Source organism: Drosophila novamexicana, unplaced genomic scaffold (genome assembly GCF_003285875.2).
Source record: "Drosophila novamexicana strain 15010-1031.04,08,12 unplaced genomic scaffold, DnovRS2.1 tig00001059-arrow-arrow-pilon, whole genome shotgun sequence".
Taxonomy (NCBI): domain Eukaryota; kingdom Metazoa; phylum Arthropoda; class Insecta; order Diptera; family Drosophilidae; genus Drosophila; species Drosophila novamexicana.
This window is the reverse complement of record NW_020824837.1, coordinates 1,561,177-1,582,057: the sequence shown is the minus strand read 5'-3', so window position 1 is coordinate 1,582,057 and position 20,881 is coordinate 1,561,177. Positions and strand designations below refer to the sequence as shown.

Below are 20,881 nucleotides of genomic sequence, written 5' to 3'. Positions count from 1 at the left end.
AATTGCATATTTAGGTAATTTGTGAGTTCAGTTAAGCCAACTATTTCGTGCTAATTAAAAATATGTAATTGTATAACACTTAATTGTTCAATTGAATCTCAAAGTGGTTTCAGTTCACGGTAAGCCAGGTTCACGAATCATAGCCTTGTGCGAGGCATTGCCGCGAACTGTGAACCGAACTAGCAAAACGATTTGCTTACGCTTGCAGCCCTGGTTCGCAGTTAAGGAAATTTGAGAAATAACTGTTTTTTTTTTCTCGGAGTGTATATTAATTTCTATATGTGTATTTTTTGCGTTTTGTTTTGTTCACGTCCAATTTGAATGTGAACTTAGAATTAAGTACGTTTTTGCAAGCTCTATTTACATAGACGCACGCATTAAAAGTAAATTATGTAGGCTTAAAAGCAAAATTTAACAGACGTTGTAACAAATTAGAGCCCCCCTCGGGTTAGTTCCCGGATACCTTCTACTTGTATTGCTTCTTCTTGCTTTTGTTTATTGGCAATGCTGCCCGCTGCATTGCTCCATGTTTATCACATACGAGAAATTACGCAATTAAAACAAAAGTAGCTGGCATTAGGCGAAATTACCTTTTTACAGTTTGACCCAAGTGCCCGGACCGGGTTGGTCGCGGCCGGAGAGCGAGACGGAGACACGGCTAGTGTGCGCAGCGGGCGGCCCTTGCGCAAGCCCAGCCCCCCGCCTCCTCACAAGCAACCCTCCGGGACAAATTGGGGTTGCCATTTCAATTAAATGCACTGCTGGGCGGGGTGCGCTGCTCATAGGTCATCGCGGCGGCTGTGCCGGACGTGCTGGAGGTCCTTGGATCTGACGACTGGCTGGAGCTCGCGCCGGCGGCGGCTGGGACGCTTGCATAGGCGCCGGGTCCGGCAAACGCCGACGACACTTGTCCCGGCGAGGGCAACGAGGAGGCTGTCGAGGGCGAGGGAAAGCCCAGACTGGAGCAGGTCGATGCCGGCGATGTGAGCTCCGATGCGGCTCCTGCCGCTGCTGTGGCGGCGGCGGCGGCGGCATGTGGATGCAGCAGCTGATGCGGATGCACATGCGAATGATGGCCATGATGGGAATGATGCGCCAAATGATGCGGCAAATGCTGCGTGGACAGCGCATGTGGGCCACCGCCAGCGGCGGCATGATGATGATGATGATGATGATGCTTGTAGGAACTAATCATGCTGCTGGCCGGATCACAGCCCTGCGCCTGTGCCTGGCAAGCGGCCATCAGGCCGTGAAAATCGAATTTGTACGCATAACGCTTGCCATGCACCTTGGTCATGATATTCTTGTCGTAGTAGTAGCTAAAAATAAATATTAAAAAAATAAGTAAAAACAAAGAAAGATAAATTTAAAGAAAGACAGCAAGTAAAAGTGCGCTAGTCGGGAGTGCACGACTAGCAGATACCCTGCTTCCAGCTCCAAGCTGCCTTAACATACGTTCCAACTTTCTTCTATGCTTGCAAAAACCTCTTCCTCTGACCTTCCCTACTCTACACTTGGTTAAATTCATCCTTGAATAACTCGGCTCTTTCAAGTTCAATCTTTATGAAATTTTCAGGAATTGAATACGGAAGCATTATTTACGTGTATACCCAGGCACAAGGCTCTAGCTATAAAAACAAGATTTGTTTAACTCTCTGAATAAAGACGGCATCATTAAAGCTTTAAAACAATCTTCCAACTGAAATGCATTTCGATTTTTCTGCCAATAAATAAACATAAGCTTAAAGAATTCTTTCCTAAAAACGAATTAATTTACATTTTCTTTAAGTTTCATGTTTTCTGTTTAGTTGTGTTTTCCCTGCCTCTTATAATCTCTGACTTAGGCTGCAAAGAATCAAAATCGATATTAATCGATTTTATGAAATTAGAAGGAGATATAGAATATACAATGATGAGCTGGAGCTGTGGAAGAAAGACGAGCATATCTTACCTATGATTTCACTCTCTAGCTTTTTAGCTTGGCGAGATCCAAGAGGTCAAACAGAGGAACAGGCTGAGGGATGGATATACGGACATGGCTGGATCGGATATTGCTCAATAAAATCTCTAGTCTCTAGGGTCGTATATGCTACCTTCTACATTTACACACAAACTGTTCTACCTACTCTCATTGATATCAGCATATAGCTAACTAGTTTGTCTGGCTTGGGCTTGGGGATGAGTCAGAGCGTCGGAATTAGTGCTCCAGTTGTGTGTTGGGTCCATTTGCTACTCACCGTAGAGCTCTGCTCAGCTTGTCGTAGTTCATGTTTGGCTTGGCCTTGCGTTCGCCCCAGCGCTTGGCCACCTCGTCCGGATCGATGAGCCGGAATTCGCCCGATTGGCCCTCCCAGCTGATGCAGTTGGCGTTCGACGAATCAGCGAGCAGCTCCAACAGAAATTGCCACAGCTGTATCTGGCCGCCCGAGCCCTGGGCGACCAATCGGTGCGAGGCAGCGTTCAGCAGCTGATACGGATCTAAAAGAAGCAACAGAGACAAACAGACAAATCAACTAACAGATACACACACACAAGCACACTCAAGCACACACACACACACCCACTTGAGAGAGCGCGTGAGTAGATGGAGAGAGAGCGACACATGAACTCGTATTAAAACGAGATTTTCTGGTCAATGGCTGCAACGAAGTGAGGGGGAGTTGGGGAGGGGGAAGGGGCGTTGGTAACGTGGCAAGCAAACCAAATGAAAGTCGATAAGCCGCCGACCAGATTCCACGGAAAGTCAAGCACAACAAGCGCACATAAATCCTCGGAGCGAGAATATGGCAAAAAGAACTTGGGATATTCCCGCAATTAAAAGACGTGCCTAGACCAGGGTCTCTCCAGCAGGTGTCCAAGTGCCGTCGACTTCAAGGCTGCACTAGGCAGAGTGCTTCAGTCTGGAACAGCTGACCGACTAGGAGATACCCAGCATATAACATATATGTCCAAAAGAAAACCCTATATACACTGTGCTGCTTCCTTCCCTTAGCTTGTGGCTGTGCTTTCTTCTATTCTCATATAACTTCTTTGTTTATTCTTCGAACATTATAAAACTTGAAGGGCTTAAAGGTAACACTCAAAAGTGTGTGTGTGTGTAGAATAACATCTCTTTATTTTTGATGGGAGTGGGGAGTGAGGCAAGGAACTCAGAACTCAGCGTATGGTTCTAGATAGGTTTATGAGAGAATCTTAAGTAAAATATTGAGGTCGCAAATAGTCCGCAACATAGGCACAACTGACCTGGGCTGAGTATCGATATTTATCGATTTTTAGCAAAAGTAAGCACATGATATACGAGAGACTATATAAGCTCTTATAAATAACTGAAATTAGAAATATTATTTCTAGTATATTATAAGCAGAAGAGGGCTGGATAGTCTGTTCTAGCTGATCAAGAGTATCGATATTTATCGATTTTGAGCAAAAGTTCGAAAGGAAAAGTTATGAAAAAAAATAGATGAGTTTTTTCTGCACATGGTATATCAGAGATTAGCTCTTCTAGAGCTAGATTATTGAAATGTGAATCGCCTCGACTGTTCTGGCTGATCAAGATTATATATGATTTGCACAATTGCCCAACTGCATCATGCACATGGATGGACCATATTTGATGGCTACAGAGTATTTAAAAAATTCCCCCTACAAAAATATTGTCGGCTGCAGTCACGAAAACAACATAGTCCCCGGTGACTCATTGGTCAAGAGAGGCGAAGACAGCGACAGAGACAGAGAGAGAGAGAGAGAGAGAGAGGGAGAGAGAGAGAGGAGCTGCGCTAGATAGAGAGAGACAGCGCAAGATCGCTAGAGTTAGGAATTTGCTGGCACTTCTTCTATTGAGCTCAGGCATTTCTATGCCTATGCCGGAAATGCCGAATGCTTTACCATTGAAGATCATGGAGGTGTGCGTGTGTGCGGCATGGCCAGCCGCGTGTCCAGCATGTCCGGTATGATGATGGTGCTGATGGTGATAGTGATGCACGGCCGTGTGATGCGGATTGAGCGGATGATGTGTTGCCGTCGGCGCGGTCTGCATGCGCAGGCCGAAGCGCCGGTTCAAATCCTCCGAGAGGCGCCACATGACGCCGACATCAACGCTTACGCTCATGGCGCGACGGGATCGACGTGTAATCACAGAAGATGCTGCCTCAAAGCGACATATTCCCGGAATAGGCGAGTGTTTAATTTAAATTTTATGCCAAAAATGGCCTTGTTGCGCGTATTTGTATATGGCAAGAAAATTAACAATCGATGTGCTTTGCCTTCAACCGGGTCACTTAGTGTTAATTCGCCATAAAAATTATAAAAATATTTATTTATATTTATATTTATGTTTGTTTTCTGGGCGCCACGGTGTAAAATGTACGAACTGTTTCGGGCTAACTCCATGTGGCAACTGATGCCAAACAAAGCGGCGCCCAGTCAACTATGCGCCTTATCAACAGCTCTACATATAGATAGCGTACACACACACACACACACACATATACGTATACGAACGTGGCCGAGGCGCAGCTCACCTGCGCAGCTGGTGGTAAGCACTGGGCCTCGGCGACCAGGCCAAAAGTCGCAAAGTCACACAGATTCACAAAGGGCCACGTGCAGCCACTCAACCCTCGGCGAGGGCGGCTGTGGGCGTGGCTGGGGGGTGGGGGCAGCTATAAGCTCTGGCACGACAACATGTAATCCTCTTTGGCATAAAAAACAAATCAATTAAATTGGCGGCAGTCGCTCCTTAACATATACGCCAGGCGAAGCGGCCAAATCTCAGGAAGGATGCAACGAATTGAATATTTTCCTGTGCGCCCAAACTCAGCTCCAAAGACCGCCCGTCCGCCCCCCTCCCCCTGCTCCTGCTCCCCAGGCTGAACGCCCGCGGAGCTGTTGTCAGTTGTGGACTCCTCTCTCTCGCTGCTGGCTTTTGTGACTTTTCTGACTTTGCGACTTTTGGCGCTTGCTGGGGATTATTTTGATTTTATTATTAGATGCCACATCCTGTGAGAAATTATCATATTTACATCGTTTATTATTAAGTTCATCACTTGAAACCCACACACACACATACCCCCACACACACATCCCTCCCTCTACACGACCACAAACTTAATAACTGTCGAGTTGAGCGGAAAAAAGTGTTGCATACTTTGCGCCGCGCCGCGAAGGCGTTTTGCAAGCGATTTACGTTTATGGGGCGAAAATGTTGTAAAAGCCACTCAAGGATGCCGCGAGAACAGGTAACTGTTTATATAGTCAGTACAGTGGTCACTCGCTAATTGGAACGCTTCATTTGCAGAGCTGATTTTAATTTGCGCAAAACTCCAATTTACGGAAGAGATTTTATTGCTTAAACAGTTTGTTATTATTATTATTATTTTTTGCATTATAACTATTAATAATAAATTCGTAGAGGACTAGCTGGATCGACCCTCTTTTGGAGATTTAGATTTAGACTGTTTATATATGGTATAGAATAATCACACAATATATTTCTGAGATTTCGACCAGGATCCTAACTTTTCACAAACTGAGAGCCCAATTTGTTAAGAAATTTACAGAGAAAGGTACAAAGCTGTATCGATATCGTTGTGCTCAGGGATATATATCTTATATATATTCTTTCTACTAATAAAGAAAATGGCAAAACCTTTGCAACAATAAACAAATAAAGAAACTTGGATACGTGTTAAAATGTAAAAGAAATAGGGATACTTTTTTGGTTAGTTCCAAAATCGAAGTTCTAATTAGCGAGGGATCACTGTAGTGCCTAGTGGCTATAATTGAATAGTATATAGAAAGAGTCGAAGGTGGATTTGGCTTTGTCTACACACGGGCTGCCCCACATGCCACACACCCACCCGCCATTAATTTGACGCCCTTATCAATAGCAGGGCATTTATTTGGGTTGGGGGTGGGGGGTGGGGGGTGTGGAAAACAATCAATGCAAGACATAAGTAACGTTGCTATCGGCGCCTTCAAATCTTAATCAGTTGCCATTAAGTTGAAAGGATTCAATTGATGCCCGAACGAGACCACAAAGAAGGACACACACACACTCGACCAGGAGCAGAGCTGGACCGTTGATTGCTTGACCTTAAACGTGCCGCTGGGAATAGGACGTGCTGCCAATTACAAGCAGCTCTCAATCTGGACGCACACATCAGATTTATGTGGCCATAGATTAGGACATTTTACTTACTTGGCTCGTTCTCGTTGAGCATGGGACTCGTCTCCCTGCCGGTGGCATGGTACAGGCTGAAGGCGAAGTGCTTGGCCAGGAGTATGCCGCCGCGCCGGGAGCCGGCACAGACCCAGAAATCGGCGCGACTCAGCTGGCAGAGCTCGTTGCCATCTTTGGGAAAGCGGGTGATGTCCGGTTCCGGTTCGATTTTGAATTTGCGCGTCAGCCACTTCACCCAGCTGGCAATGTCCTCTGTGGTCCAGGCATGCGGATCCACTGGCACCACCACTGGCGTGCCCGGCTCGCTGTCCGTGTCCGAGTCCCGGTTTGGAATAGGTGACGGCGGGGAGTTGCTGGCGGCCAGCGGCAGGGGTAATTGCAGCGGCGCGGGCAGGCGGGAGCTGCCGCCGCTGGAGCTGCTGCTGTCACTGCTAGAGCAGCTGCTGGTATCCGAGTCCGAGTCGGAGGATGTGCTTGTATTGCTACTGCTGCTGCTGCTGCAGCGACGTCGACGTCGTCGCGGACGAGCAGCTGCCTCTTCCGCCGCCGGCGAAGCATCCAGCGCTGTCGCTGCTGCAGTTGTTGTCGTTGTCGCTTTGGGGGATGCACCGACACCTTTGGGTCGGGCATCTTGGTGCATGGCATTAAAGCTCGACACCTGCACTGGCCACCTATCTATGGCTAGGCTGGGCTTAACACTTTGGTAACAACTGCTCAAAATGGCCATAGGGGGAACTGACGACACACTGAGGCACTTGAATACTGCCACAAACTCAGCTGCAGTTTTCAGTATTTACCACAATTTTCTTTGAGCTGATCATGATGCTGGAAAAACACACGCGCCAAAGTCCGCATGCAAACGGATTTAGGATTCAAAAAAACGACGACGCGGTGATTCACACTATTATATATTTTATAATTTTTTTTCAAACACGCGCGCCTAAGTCGAGGTGCTTAGGAAATTTTTTAATTAGAATAAAAGTCCAGTTCGCACAGTGAAAAACGCTGTGGAAAATTCTATCGCAATAACCGTTACGTGCAAACTTTAATCGCTGAACGGAACAAGCATCCGCACAGGTTCGCGTATGACAAGTTAATGATCGGCAAAATTGAACCACGATAAAGTCGTGACGAAATCAACGCGTCAAAAAAGCTCGCGCTCACGCTCCCGCTCGCGGCTCGCCGCTCTCAGCTGCTGCTCTCTCAAAGAAACAGAAAAGAAAACAAAAAAAAGCGCCTGCCCGCTGCTCAATTAGCTGGCTGCCGCGCATGGCCAACCGGTTTTTGCATGCGATTCGCTAGGGGGATCGCGAAAATGCAAAAAAAAAAAAAATATATACAAAAGCTCTCTGCTGTCGCACTCCGTTATCTCGCTCAGTGACGGCATATGACGTCGTTAGTTGTGGACGTCGGCCGGATGAGTCACTCGCAGTGCAAGCAAAGCGGAGACAAACAAACAAATTTGGAGAACGTGTCATGGAGTTCCCCAGGCACAGGTTTCTCAACTACAGCTTGAGCAAGGCTGCAGCCGGGCGAGGGGCGAGGGGCGAGTGGCGAGTAGGTAAGGTCGTTTGGTTGTCTGTTAAATAAATTCATTCATTCATTCGCTCGCTGCTCTCACTTTGGCTCGTCATAATTCCTGGAAGTGCTGCATGACTCTTGCGACTAATGCTATGATTTGGCGGCGCTCGAAATTGTATTTTTTTTTTTTTGCTTTTTGGACCATGTTGGTGTCGCCTTTGCGGATCGAAGACACCGACTGGCCGTCGCTTGTTTTTGATCTGGCTCATTCATGGAAATCGCGCATTACGCGTCCAAAGCTTCCGAGCGCCACAAAATACGACGACAACGTTGACGTCGACGTCGACTGCGACTGCGACTGCGGCGTCTACTGCTACTATTACACTAAAGAAAAAGGTCTAAATTCCAAATAACCCGAGCTTTCATTCATGCCAATAATTATTGTACCTAAAATGTGAAGTATAAGTCGATCTTCCTAACTTAAGCATGAATAAAGTTCGATTCAGTCTAGCATATTCTTAAATGAAGCATAGCTCAGGTATGATGATTCTAGAATACTCATCATTTAAGCGTGAATCATACTCGACTTAATGTTAAAAAATGTTTAAAATAAAATTGACGAGCCCTTACAAACTTGAGAGATTCTAAATGTTAGCATAATATTTATTAATTCGAGTAGTATTCAAGTCCTAAATTCGAGCTTTTTGAAAAGTTCTCTCTCAACTTAAAGCTTGACCGCATTTTACCAAAGTTTCTACTTGTTTTGAATACTTTCTAGTTTAATTTTTCGTTGTGTATACAATTCGTGTTTTTTTGGATGGGAACGCGCAACAAATAGACGATTGCTCTATTGAAATTATTTGAATTGAGCTAGTAATTCCGAGAAACAATTCTGATTTCATAGTTGAGGACGCATTTAATACATGTGATTCATGCCGCAGACTACGCTACGCGCCCTTCTCTTCCCTCTTCTTCTGCTTCATCTAGCATGCTCAGCAGGCGCCGCAGATATTGTATTTATTTTGGCTTTTTGTGGGGGAGATACGAGAGATACGATTTCTATACGTACACACATATAATATAGTCGACCTGTTGTATAGCGAGCTTTTACTATACGTAAGACTTTTCATTCATAATCTGATTGTTTAGGTATTTTTGTGTTTTTTTTTTTTTGAATTGGTTGAAAGCTTTATGTAATCTTTAGATATTCCGATTGCTCATTCATAACTTGGCTAGCGTAAATTAATTATAGTTGTTCTACATGATACTCATTATAATCTTGCGGCGTCTATTATTGTTCGGCTTACATCTGAAATATTGCAATATTGAGCATATGCCCAGATTTACCCAGGCGAACTCAGCTCTCAGTGAAGTAATCTTAATGCAACTTGATTTATGTATTAGGTTTTTTACTCTGGGAACTACATAGTACGTATTTGAAAGCCTGTCGGAACTGATTAGAATATCGTATAGCTGTGATAGGAATGATTAGTTACAAATTGGGGGGTTCCTAGCAGAGACTGGGTTCTGAGAGATAACTCAACCAAGCATTCTCTTTAACATTCTGACCAATCTGATGACGAAATCGAACTAAACAATCATAAAGATTGGAACAGTCGGTCAATAAGAGAGTTCCGATTTGAGAACCTACGGATAAGCATTATAAAACCCAATATTTGTGTGTATATATAACTTTGATTAACATAAAGCTAAGATAAAATTCGATCCAAAGCAGAGTCTGACTATAGAATCACACACAATCTAACCTATTTTCCTCTCCCCACGTGAAAGTGAACTTTGGTTTAAATAATATTAACTGCTTTCTTGGGAAACTATAAAAGATACCTTTTAGTTGATTTGATGTGGGTTGGTCATAGCTTGATTTATAGATTATCGTAGCTTCCTCTCATTACTCATAGCTATTGCTGGTCGAGAGCTTTGACTTGTTGCCAGTTCAGTGCAGCTCTTCCCTGATTTCCTCGTCATCTGCCTCGTCATCGCTGTTCGCTGTGTTTCTTGTGGTTGTTGTTGTTGTTGTTGTTGTCATTGATATTGTGGTTGCTGCTGTTGCCGTTCCTGCTGTCGAGGCGGTCACTTGGCGTCCCGAGCTCCAAATCAGATCAAAATCCAAATCGCATTCCTTGGCAACGCGCTGTACCAGCGCCCTGTCCACCAAACCCGACGCGCTCCACGAGTTATCCTTGACGGCCAGCTCCTTGAGTGCTCGCCCTGCCTCCGGATACTGTTTGGCATAGACCAAGGCACGCACCAGCATCGCCAGTATGTGCGAGTGGCGTATGGGTGGCTGCTCGGGCTTGACTGTAAAGCAAAAATGATTCTATTAATAACTTATATAAATATGTATTATCGGGTATACCCTGACCTTGCCCGTCCTACGAATGAAATAAATTCTCTTAAAAATCTGGCTTGAATGTCAAATTGATCTAGAGGCCCAACCATGAACAAAAAGCCAAACCTTATAAAAATAGGATGAGATTTGACCAAGTTATGGGGGTGGGAAGTTTTGACCTATGTCCATATAGGATATTTGAGGGTACCATTTTGACATGAATTTTGACCAAAAATAATGTTGCCAGATTTTGATGCAGAATTGATCTAGATGCCAAACCATGAACAAAAAGCCAAACATTTTGAAAATCGGATAAGATTTGACCAAGTTATAGGTGTGGGAAGTTTGACCTATGTCCATATAGGATATTTGAGGGTACCATTTTCACATGAATTTTGACCAAAAATAATGTTGCCAGATTTTGATGCAGAATTGATCTAAATGCCAAACCATGAACAAAAAGCCAAACATTTTGAAAATCTGATAAGATTTGACCAAGTTATAGGTGTGGGAAGTTTTGACCTATGTCCATATAGGATATTTGAGGGTACCATTTTGACATGAATTTTGACCAAAAATAATATTGCCAGATTTTGATGCAGAATTGATCTAGAGGCCAAACCATGAACAAAAAGCCAAACCTCATGAAAATAGGATGAGATTTGACCAAGTTATGGGGGTGGGAAGTTTTGACCTATGTCCATATAGGATATTTGAGGCTACCATTTTGACATGAATTTTGACCAAAAATAATGTTGCCAGATTTTGATGCAGAATTGATCTAGATGCCAAACCATAAACAAAAAGCCAACCCTTTTGAAAATCGGATGAGATTTGACCAAGTTATAGGTGTGGGAAGTTTTGACCTATGTCCATATAGGATATTTGAGGGTACCATTTTGACATGAATTTTGACCAAAAATAATATTGCCAGATTTTGATGCAGAATTGATCTAGAGGCCAAACCATGAACAAAAAGCCAAACCTTATGAAAATAGGATGAGATTTGACCAAGTTATGGGGGTGGGAAGTTTTGACCTATGTCCATATAGGATATTTGAGGGTACCATTTTGACATGAATTTTGACCAAAAATAATGTTGCCAGATTTTGATCCAGAATTGATCTAGATGCCAAACCATGAACAAAAAGCCAAACATTTTGAAAATCGGATAAGATTTGACCAAGTTATAGGTGTGGGAAGTTTTGACCTATGTCCATATAGGATATTTGAGGGTACCATTTTGACATGAATTATGTCCAAAAATAATGTTGCCAGATTTTGATGCAGAATTGATCTAGAGGCCAAACCATGAACAAAAAGCCAAACCTTATGAAAATAGGATGAGATTTGACCAAGTTATGGGGGTGGGAAGTTTTGACCTATGTCCATATAGGATATTTGAGGGTACCATTTTGACATGAATTATGACCAAAAATAATGTTGCCAGATTTTGATGCAGAATTGATCTAGAGGCCAAACCATGAACAAAAAGCCAAACCTTATGAAAATAGGATGAGATTTGACCAAGTTATGGGGGTGGGAAGTTTTGACCTATGTCCATATAGGATATTTGAGGGTACCATTTTGACATGAATTTTAACCAAAAATAATATTGCCAGATTTTGATGCAGAATTGATCTAGAGGCCAAACCATGAACAAAAAGCCAAACCTCATGAAAATAGGATGAGATTTGACCAAGTTATGGGGGTGGGAAGTTTTGACCTATGTCCATATAGGATATTTGAGGCTACCATTTTGACATGAATTTTGACCAAAAATAATGTTGCCAGATTTTGATGCAGAATTGATCTAGAGGCCAAACCATAACAAAAAGCCAAACCTCATGAAAATCGGATGAGATTTGACCTAGTTATGGGGGTGGGAAGTTTTGACCTATGTCCATATAGGATATTTGAGGGTACCATTTTGACATGAATTTTGACCAAAAATAATGTTGCCAGATTTTGATGCAGAATTGATCTAGATGCCAAACCATAAACAAAAAGCCAACCCTTTTGAAAATCGGATGAGATTTGACCAAGTTATAGGTGTGGGAAGTTTTGACCTATGTCCATATAGGATATTTGAGGGTACCATTTTGACATGAATTTTGACCAAAAATAATATTGTCAGATTTTGATGCAGAATTGATCTAGAGGCCAAACCATGAACAAAGAGCCAAACCTTATGGAAATAGGATGAGATTTGACCAAGTTATGGGGGTGGGAAGTTTTGACTTATGTCCATATAGGATATTTGAGGCTACCATTTTGACATGAATTTTGACCAAAAATAATGTTGCCAGATTTTGATGCAGAATTGATCTAGAGGCCAAACCATGAACAAAAAGCCAAACCTCATGAAAATAGGATGAGATTTGACCAAGTTATGGGGGTGGGAAGTTTTGACCTATGTCCATATAGGATATTTGAGGCTACCATTTTGACATGAATTTTGACCAAAAATAATGTTGCCAGATTTTGATGCAGAATTGATCTAGATGCCAAACCATAAACAAAAAGCCAACCCTTTTGAAAATCGGATGAGATTTGACCAAGTTATAGGTGTGGGAAGTTTTGACCTATGTCCATATAGGATATTTGAGGGTACCATTTTGACATGAATTTTGACCAAAAATAATATTGCCAGATTTTGATGCAGAATTGATCTAGAGGCCAAACCATGAACAAAAAGCCAAACCTTATGAAAATAGGATGAGATTTGACCAAGTTATGGGGGTGAGAAGTTTTGACCTATGTCCATATAGGATATTTGAGGGTACCATTTTGACATGAATTTTGACCAAAAATAATGTTGCCAGATTTTGATGCAGAATTGATCTAGATGCCAAACCATGAACAAAAAGCCAAACATTTTGAAAATCGGATAAGATTTGACCAAGTTATAGGTGTGGGAAGTTTTGACCTATGTCCATATAGGATATTTGAGGGTACCATTTTGACATGAATTATGTCCAAAAATAATGTTGCCAGATTTTGATGCAGAATTGATCTAGAGGCCAAACCATGAACAAAAAGCCAAACCTTATGAAAATAGGATGAGATTTGACCAAGTTATGGGGGTGGGAAGTTTTGACCTATGTCCATATAGGATATTTGAGGGTACCATTTTGACATGAATTATGACCAAAAATAATGTTGCCAGATTTTGATGCAGAATTGATCTAGAGGCCAAACCATGAACAAAAAGCCAAACCTTATGAAAATAGGATGAGATTTGACCAAGTTATGGGGGTGGGAAGTTTTGACCTATGTCCATATAGGATATTTGAGGGTACCATTTTGACATGAATTTTAACCAAAAATAATATTGCCAGATTTTGATGCAGAATTGATCTAGAGGCCAAACCATGAACAAAAAGCCAAACCTCATGAAAATAGGATGAGATTTGACCAAGTTATGGGGGTGGGAAGTTTTGACCTATGTCCATATAGGATATTTGAGGGTACCATTTTGACATGAATTTTAACCAAAAATAATATTGCCAGATTTTGATGCAGAATTGATCTAGAGGCCAAACCATGAACAAAAAGCCAAACCTCATGAAAATAGGATGAGATTTGACCAAGTTATGGGGGTGGGAAGTTTTGACCTATGTCCATATAGGATATTTGAGGCTACCATTTTGACATGAATTTTGACCAAAAATAATGTTGCCAGATTTTGATGCAGAATTGATCTAGAGGCCAAACCATAACAAAAAGCCAAACCTCATGAAAATCGGATGAGATTTGACCTAGTTATGGGGGTGGGAAGTTTTGACCTATGTCCATATAGGATATTTGAGGGTACCATTTTGACATGAATTTTGACCAAAAATAATGTTGCCAGATTTTGATGCAGAATTGATCTAGATGCCAAACCATAAACAAAAAGCCAACCCTTTTGAAAATCGGATGAGATTTGACCAAGTTATAGGTGTGGGAAGTTTTGACCTATGTCCATATAGGATATTTGAGGGTACCATTTTGACATGAATTTTGACCAAAAATAATATTGCCAGATTTTGATGCAGAATTGATCTAGAGGCCAAACCATGAACAAAGAGCCAAACCTTATTGAAATAGGATGAGATTTGACCAAGTTATGGGGGTGGGAAGTTTTGACTTATGTCCATATAGGATATTTGAGGGTACCATTTTGACATGAATTTTGACCAAAAATAATGTTGCCAGATTTTGATGCAGAATTGATCTAGAGGCCAAACCATGGACAAAAAGCCAAACCTCATGAAAATAGGATGAGATTTGACCAAGTTATGGGGGTGGGAAGTTTTGACCTATGTCCATATAGGATATTTGAGGCTACCATTTTGACATGAATTTTGACCAAAAATAATGTTGCCAGATTTTGATGCAGAATTGATCTAGATGCCAAACCATAAACAAAAAGCCAACCCTTTTGAAAATCGGATGAGATTTGACCAAGTTATAGGTGTGGGAAGTTTTGACCTATGTCCATATAGGATATTTGAGGCTACCATTTTGACATGAATTTTGACCAAAAATAATATTGCCAGATTTTGATGCAGAATTGATCTAGATGCCAAACCATAAACAAAAAGCCAACCCTTTTGAAAATCGGATGAGATTTGACCAAGTTATAGGTGTGGGAAGTTTTGACCTATGTCCATATAGGATATTTGAGGGTACCATTTTGACATGAATTTTGACCAAAAATAATATTGCCAGATTTTGATGCAGAATTGATCTAGAGGCCAAACCATGAACAAAAAGCCAAACCTTATGAAAATAGGATGAGATTTGACCAAGTTATGGGGGCGGGAAGTTTTGACCTGTGTCCATATAGGATATTTGAGGGTACCATTTTGACATGAATTTTGACCAAAAATAATGTTGCCAGATTTTGATGCAGAATTGATCTAGATGCCAAACCATGAACAAAAAGCCAAACATTTTGAAAATCGGATAAGATTTGACCAAGTTATAGGTGTGGGAAGTTTTGACCTATGTCCATATAGGATATTTGAGGGTACCATTTTGACATGAATTATGTCCAAAAATAATGTTGCCAGATTTTGATGCAGAATTGATCTAGAGGCCAAACCATGAACAAAAAGCCAAACCTTATGAAAATAGGATGAGATTTGACCAAGTTATGGGGGTGGGAAGTTTTGACCTATGTCCATATAGGATATTTGAGGGTACCATTTTGACATGAATTATGACCAAAAATAATGTTGCCAGATTTTGATGCAGAATTGATCTAGAGGCCAAACCATGAACAAAAAGCCAAACCTTATGAAAATAGGATGAGATTTGACCAAGTTATGGGGGTGGGAAGTTTTGACCTATGTCCATATAGGATATTTGAGGGTACCATTTTGACATGAATTTTAACCAAAAATAATATTGCCAGATTTTGATGCAGAATTGATCTAGAGGCCAAACCATGAACAAAAAGCCAAACCTCATGAAAATAGGATGAGATTTGACCAAGTTATGGGGGTGGGAAGTTTTGACCTATGTCCATATAGGATATTTGAGGCTACCATTTTGACATGAATTTTGACCAAAAATAATGTTGCCAGATTTTGATGCAGAATTGATCTAGAGGCCAAACCATGAACAAAAAGCCAAACCTCATGAAAATAGGATGAGATTTGACCAAGTTATGGGGGTGGGAAATTTTGACCTATGTTAGGATATTTTAGGGTCGGTAAGTGTTGCATTTATTTATTTCTTTTCCTTATCCGCGCTTTCAACTCACTTTTAATAGACCTATGTGAAAATTCACTTGAAAGGAGTTTCACACTATTCGGAAAATCCACCTTTCCTTGTGGAAAGTGGGGGACAAAGAGTAGGTAAATTTATTTAAGAAGTGTGCTTCAAGTTCATTCCAATCCGTTGCAAAGTACGTTTGAGTTAAAAGTTTTCATTTCCTAGCTAATTTGAAAACCTAACTTTTAAATCCACCCCAAGATCGGCAAATCAGCTCGAAAATCTATGTATAACATTATATAAGATGGGTTTTAGGAATCGGGAAAACCAAACACATAAGATAAAAATAAAAAGTTTGACCGCGCCAAGCCGGGTAACTTACGCAACATGCTGCGACAGGCGTTGATAGCGGCCTGATTATCGCCGGCACGCAGCGCCTGCTGCATCTCCAGTATGCTCTTGACGTCCGCAACGGTGCGCTGCAGATTGTTGTAGGCGTGCTGGGCGTGGCTGAGCTTCTCCAGGCACTTGGACGCCTCCTGCATGGCCGTGAGCGCCTTCTCATAGTCCTGATATTCCTCGATCTCGATCTGTGCGCAAATGGCATAGAAATTGGCCAGCGAATCGTAGGCCTGCGCCTTGCCATAGAAGCTGACGATGTGCTTCAGTATGTTGCCATCGCTCTGCCAGTCCAGAGCCTGCAAATAGTTGGCGGCCATGATGTAGATCTCGCGCTGTCGCGACATCGTCGCGAAGAAGATGATCTTGTCGGTGTTGCCGGATTTGAGCAAGGATTTCATGGCGCGCACCTTGTCGCCGGCCTGTGTGAACTTCTTGGTGGCGCTGTGGTAGTCGCCCTGCTGCTGCAACAGCTCGCCCAGCTGCACCAGGATGCCGATGCGTGTCGGCTCATCGAAGTCCGCCTTGTTGGGCGTCAGCAGATCGGCCAGCTCCTCGGTGACCGGCACGCCCTTCTCCAGGCAAATAGCCAGAGCGCGCTCCAGATGCTTGGTCTTGGCCAGCAGTTGAACGGCCTTTTGGTGCTGCTCGATGCTGGCGAAGAAGTCCGCACAGCGATTGATCAGCTCCGCATCCGACTCGGTGCTCAGCTCTGTGGCAATAATCTCCAGTATCTCCGGCTGCTGTGACTCGAAGGCCATTTCCAGCGCCTTGTGGAGCATGCCGGCGCGATGGTATAGCTCGACGGCATACTTGAAATTGCCGCACTCCTCGAAGTAGGCCGCCGCGATGGCCTTGTCGCGGCTGCGCGACGAGCTGGCCACCGTCCAGAGCTCCTCCTGGAAGTCGTTCTCCTTGCAGATGCGTATGGCATTGCTGAAGGTCTGGGCGCGCGTATAGAACATGATGGCCTCCTGGAACTTGCCCACGTTCTCGTAATGCCTGCCCAGATGGTAGCAGGCGGCGCGATCGCCCGATTGCCTGGCTATGGCATCCGCTTTGGATATCTTACCCAGATAACAGAGTATCTTCACCTGCGAGAACCAATCATCAGCTTTGCTGTACACGGCCAGCGCGGCATCCATGTCGCCGGAGCTCTCCACATATTGGCCCCACCACTTGAGCATTTTGGGATCGCTGGTGGTTTGTATATAACGCTTCATGGCCATGGGATTCTCGAGCAGCAGCTGTGTGATATGCTGCACGGGATTCTGTGTCTTCTCGTAGTACTCCAGGGCGCCTTTGATGTCGCCCCGTTCGCGCAGTGCCTGCGCCTTCTGGTAATACGTATGCTTCAGATGGATGCGATCCTCCGTTTCGGCCACTTGGAGCGCCTCGTCCAGCTGGCCGGTGGCCTGCAGCAGCTTGTTGAGCAGATCGTGGCGCTTGCAGCGCTTATACAGCTCCTTGGCCTCCTCAATCATGCCCAGCTCAATGGCCAGCACGGCGACCTTGGCCTCCGGCTCAAGATCATCATCCTCGATGGCCTGGCGAAGAGCGCGCACTGAACGTGCCTGTTCCAAGTGGCCCAGGCACACCTTGGCCACGTCCAGGCGGTTGGTGTGCACGCACATCTTGGCCAGATTCGTCCAGATCACCTTGGACTGTATGGAGCGCACACAGCGAAAGGCCAAGTCCATATGCCCTTCGGCCACGTGCAGGCTAAAATTGAGCACCTGCCGTCGGGTGCTGGCATCGCACTGCTGCAGATCCACGAAATCCTTCAGCGGCTGCTCCTGCACAGCGTTCACCTGCAGGCAGACGACGCTGGGTACGCACAGATTGAGCAACTGGGCGCCGGCACTCATCGCCTGCGACTCGAGCACATTCAGTTTGCCTTCGCCCTTTTCCGAGTAGAACATGACCAGCACCTGCGACTCCACATAGTGACTGGGCGAGGGCTGCTGATTCTGCGGCCGGGCGATGGGCTTCTGCGCTACCATCACCATGGACTTGACCTCCACGGCCAGGAGACGGGGCTCTTCCGTATCCCAGAAGAAGCGCACAGCCAGGCTGGATTTGCTGCCATTTTGCGAGGCATTCTCCGGCTCCAGCTGAACCAGGTCGTGCTCGAAGAGATTGTTGCGTTCAAAGTCCCAGCAGTAGACGGCAGCGCAGGGCTGGAAGCTGCTGTTAGCTATCACCAATGCCAGATGGCTGCCCAAGCTGTTGCACTTGACCAAAATGAACTCACCAAAGTCATCGAATATCTCGTGTCCGGATTTGCTGGGGAACAGCAGCTTCGGATCATGCCGGCTGACATCGTACGCCTTGACATAGCCGTTCATGGTGAACACGGACAGATAGCAGCCGGTCAGATCCATGCCAATGATTTTTCCCTCGATATCATTGCCCAGCAGCCGGTGGAGCACAACGCCGCCCACGGAATAGATGACTATATCGCTAGCGCTCAAGCAAAAGATGTTCTGATTGTGCAGGCACAAGGCCAGACACTCGGTGGCAAAGGTTTGCATCAGCCGCACATTCAATGCTGGCGAGCTCTTCACCGAGGCACTGGAACCGGCGCCGGAAGCCTCCAGTATTTCATCGAACTCGTCCAGGCTCTTCTCAATCTTCTGCAGACTGTATGAGGATATGGAGCGCCCGTTGCTCACGACCAGGCTGAGGTCGTTTAAGGCCAGCGCAGTTACCGCAAAATCCGCCTGCACCGTACACTGGCGTCCGCTGCAGTGCGTCAGCTGCACGGATTTCGCGGAGCACTGCACCGCCCAGAGGCTGCGCGTGTGGCTGGCCAGAAGGGGCTGCTCCTTTAACATAAACACACTCGACAAACAGTTGACCAAAATGCACGGCTTGGCCAGCTCATTGTAGCCCCACGAGCAGCTCTTGATTGCGCCCTGCCGTGCCAGCGTCGATATGTTGCCCAGCTGCCAGGCATCCTCCGGTGCGCTGACAAAGCAGCTCACCGTGCGCTTCCAGGTGTACAGATTGCCCAGATTGGTGGCCGCGCACAGGGTCTGGTTGCTGTTGCTGTAGGCGAGGCAGGTGAACATTTCATTGGAGTTAAGTTGAAGGTGCCTGGACATCTTGCGTGGCAGATTGTTGTTGTTGCTCTTGCTCTCCACGCTCGTCTCATGGCTAAAAAAGTCATTGCTGTTGCTGTTGTTGTTGAGGGAGGAGCTGGCGGTCAGGCTGGAGCTGGGCAAATCCATTTTAAGCAGATAATTATCACTGCGTTCAATGTCCCAGATGCGCACGGTAAGATCGCCCGTGATGATGGCCAAGCTGTTGCCCGCCCAGGCTATGGCGCCATGCTGGTTCGTGCCGCGCCCGCTCAGCTTGACGCGCTCCAGTTCCGTCAAGATGCCTGTCGACTCCACCAAGTACAGCGTGATGGTCAGATCATCCAGCAGGCAAATGACCGCATCCCTAAAAGAAATGTTGAAGGCATTATTTCTCGAGCAAATGGAAAGCAGAATGATGTGCCCACTTCTTGGGATGCCAGAGCATCTGCAGAATGCTCGGCTGTTGCGGCCCGCTCTTCAGCACCTCGCTGCAGCTGCCGCCCTGATTGATATAGTAGGCCACGCCGCCCTGCGTGCACGCATAGAAGCAGTGATTGTCCCGGACACCCGAGTGACCACGCGCCGCCGTGCGCGGCCGCCAATTGGTCAGCGTGTCCAGAGCATTCTCATCGCCAGCGACCGCTGCCTTGGCCAGACTGGCCATCTCCTCGCGCAGCTCGCTCTCGACGGTGCGGCGAAAGCAGATCAGGAGCAAAGGCTCGCGCAGATCATGCGAGAACATGGTCAGAAACTGATATTGGCCATCGCAGCGCCAGCCGGTGACCAGGCCGAGGGCATCCGCTGTGACCATGCGGCCGCCCTGTTCGCTGAACTCCAGCAGCACAATTGCCGCCTTGTGGGGGCCGCTAACGCTGGCGAATTCCCTATGGCCGGCAAACCAGACGTGTATATCGCCATGCTCCCAACCGGTGGCCAGCAGCGCCTTCTCCGGATGCCAACACAAGGCCGTTGCCTGCGAGCTGGCGTGCACTGGATACGTGACATCCCGCTGCGGTTCGCCCTGAAAATGTGCAAGCAGCGGGATAAAAGAAGAAGTTTTTTTCATGGCAAAACTCACGGTATCCGCAAAAATGGTTACGCTGCCGCCGCGCTCCTGGCTGTAGGAGGCCACCGCGAACAGTGGCTCATTGGGATGCCAGCTGCTGATGGTGCTCACTGCATCCGAGTCCAGGAACTCGATTTTCGTATCGAAATAGAGCGTCATTTCTGGCCGTTGATATTTGGTATCCTTTCAATGTTCCGTTTTGGGCCAAACAAATCCCGCTGGCCGTTGCCATGGCTCCTCCATAAGCCATGTTCCTGGCAGTTCTTGCAGCCCTGGCTGAATCATATTGCAATTAGTATAATTATTCTAGATATACTTGAAAATCAACTATTTCACAATCATAAAACTAATTGCATGCTCTTAATCAGATTTACGGTCGATCGCCCCTCTCTGAATCTACGCACATGAAAGCTTAAAAACAAATTACAGTGGGCAACAAAGCACAAAATGTGATTGAGAACAATCCATGTATATAAATATATTAATGTTTGAATATTTTCAAAAACCCTTTCTTCTGTCTGGAATCAGGCAGAGACTTTTGTATTATTATATGTAAAATACACATATGAACATAT

The 20,881-nt window shown here is 45.0% G+C and overlaps 2 protein-coding genes across 3 annotated transcripts; both read right to left on the bottom strand.

Moving 5' to 3' along the window:
• Positions 1-30: 30 nt before the first annotated feature.
• LOC115765843 (DNA-binding protein D-ETS-6) lies at positions 31-7,188 on the bottom strand. The gene is made up of 3 exons (XM_030709569.1): positions 6,197-7,188; positions 2,238-2,478; positions 31-1,319 (listed from the first exon to the last, which is right to left on the bottom strand). Exons 1-3 carry the CDS (start codon positions 6,903-6,905, stop codon positions 746-748), a joined length of 1,524 nt encoding a protein of 507 aa, XP_030565429.1. The 5' UTR covers positions 6,906-7,188; the 3' UTR covers positions 31-745.
• Positions 7,189-8,375: 1,187 nt separating this feature from the next.
• Positions 8,376-20,590, bottom strand: LOC115765958 (intraflagellar transport protein 140 homolog). Of its 2 annotated transcripts, none has more exons than XM_030709709.1 (4): positions 20,319-20,590; positions 19,666-20,261; positions 16,138-19,604; positions 8,376-10,018 (listed from the first exon to the last, which is right to left on the bottom strand). In XM_030709709.1, the coding sequence occupies exons 1-4, from the start codon at positions 20,463-20,465 to the stop codon at positions 9,654-9,656; spliced, it is 4,575 nt and encodes a 1,524-aa protein (XP_030565569.1). In that variant the 5' UTR covers positions 20,466-20,590; the 3' UTR covers positions 8,376-9,653. The 2 variants fall into 2 exon arrangements, with proteins under 2 accessions (XP_030565569.1, XP_030565570.1); XM_030709710.1 differs by lacking the exon at positions 8,376-10,018 and adding an exon at positions 15,986-16,038.
• Positions 20,591-20,881: the final 291 nt, after the last annotated feature.

Coding starts and splice junctions, on each gene's coding strand:
- LOC115765843 (XM_030709569.1), bottom strand. CDS start 6,905: ATGGCCATTTTGAGCAGTTGTTACCAAAGTGTTAAGCCCAGCCTAGCC. Junction 2,479..6,196: donor GCTCAACGAGAACGAGCCAA/GTAAGTAAAATG, acceptor TGCTTCTTTTAG/ATCCGTATCAGCTGCTGAAC. Junction 1,320..2,237: donor AAGCTGAGCAGAGCTCTACG/GTGAGTAGCAAA, acceptor ATTTATTTTTAG/CTACTACTACGACAAGAATA.
- LOC115765958 (XM_030709709.1), bottom strand. CDS start 20,465: ATGACGCTCTATTTCGATACGAAAATCGAGTTCCTGGACTCGGATGCA. Junction 19,605..19,665: donor ATGCTCTGGCATCCCAAGAA/GTGGGCACATCA, acceptor CATTTCTTTTAG/GGATGCGGTCATTTGCCTGC. Junction 10,019..16,137: donor CGCCTGTCGCAGCATGTTGC/GTAAGTTACCCG, acceptor TTTGCTTTACAG/TCAAGCCCGAGCAGCCACCC.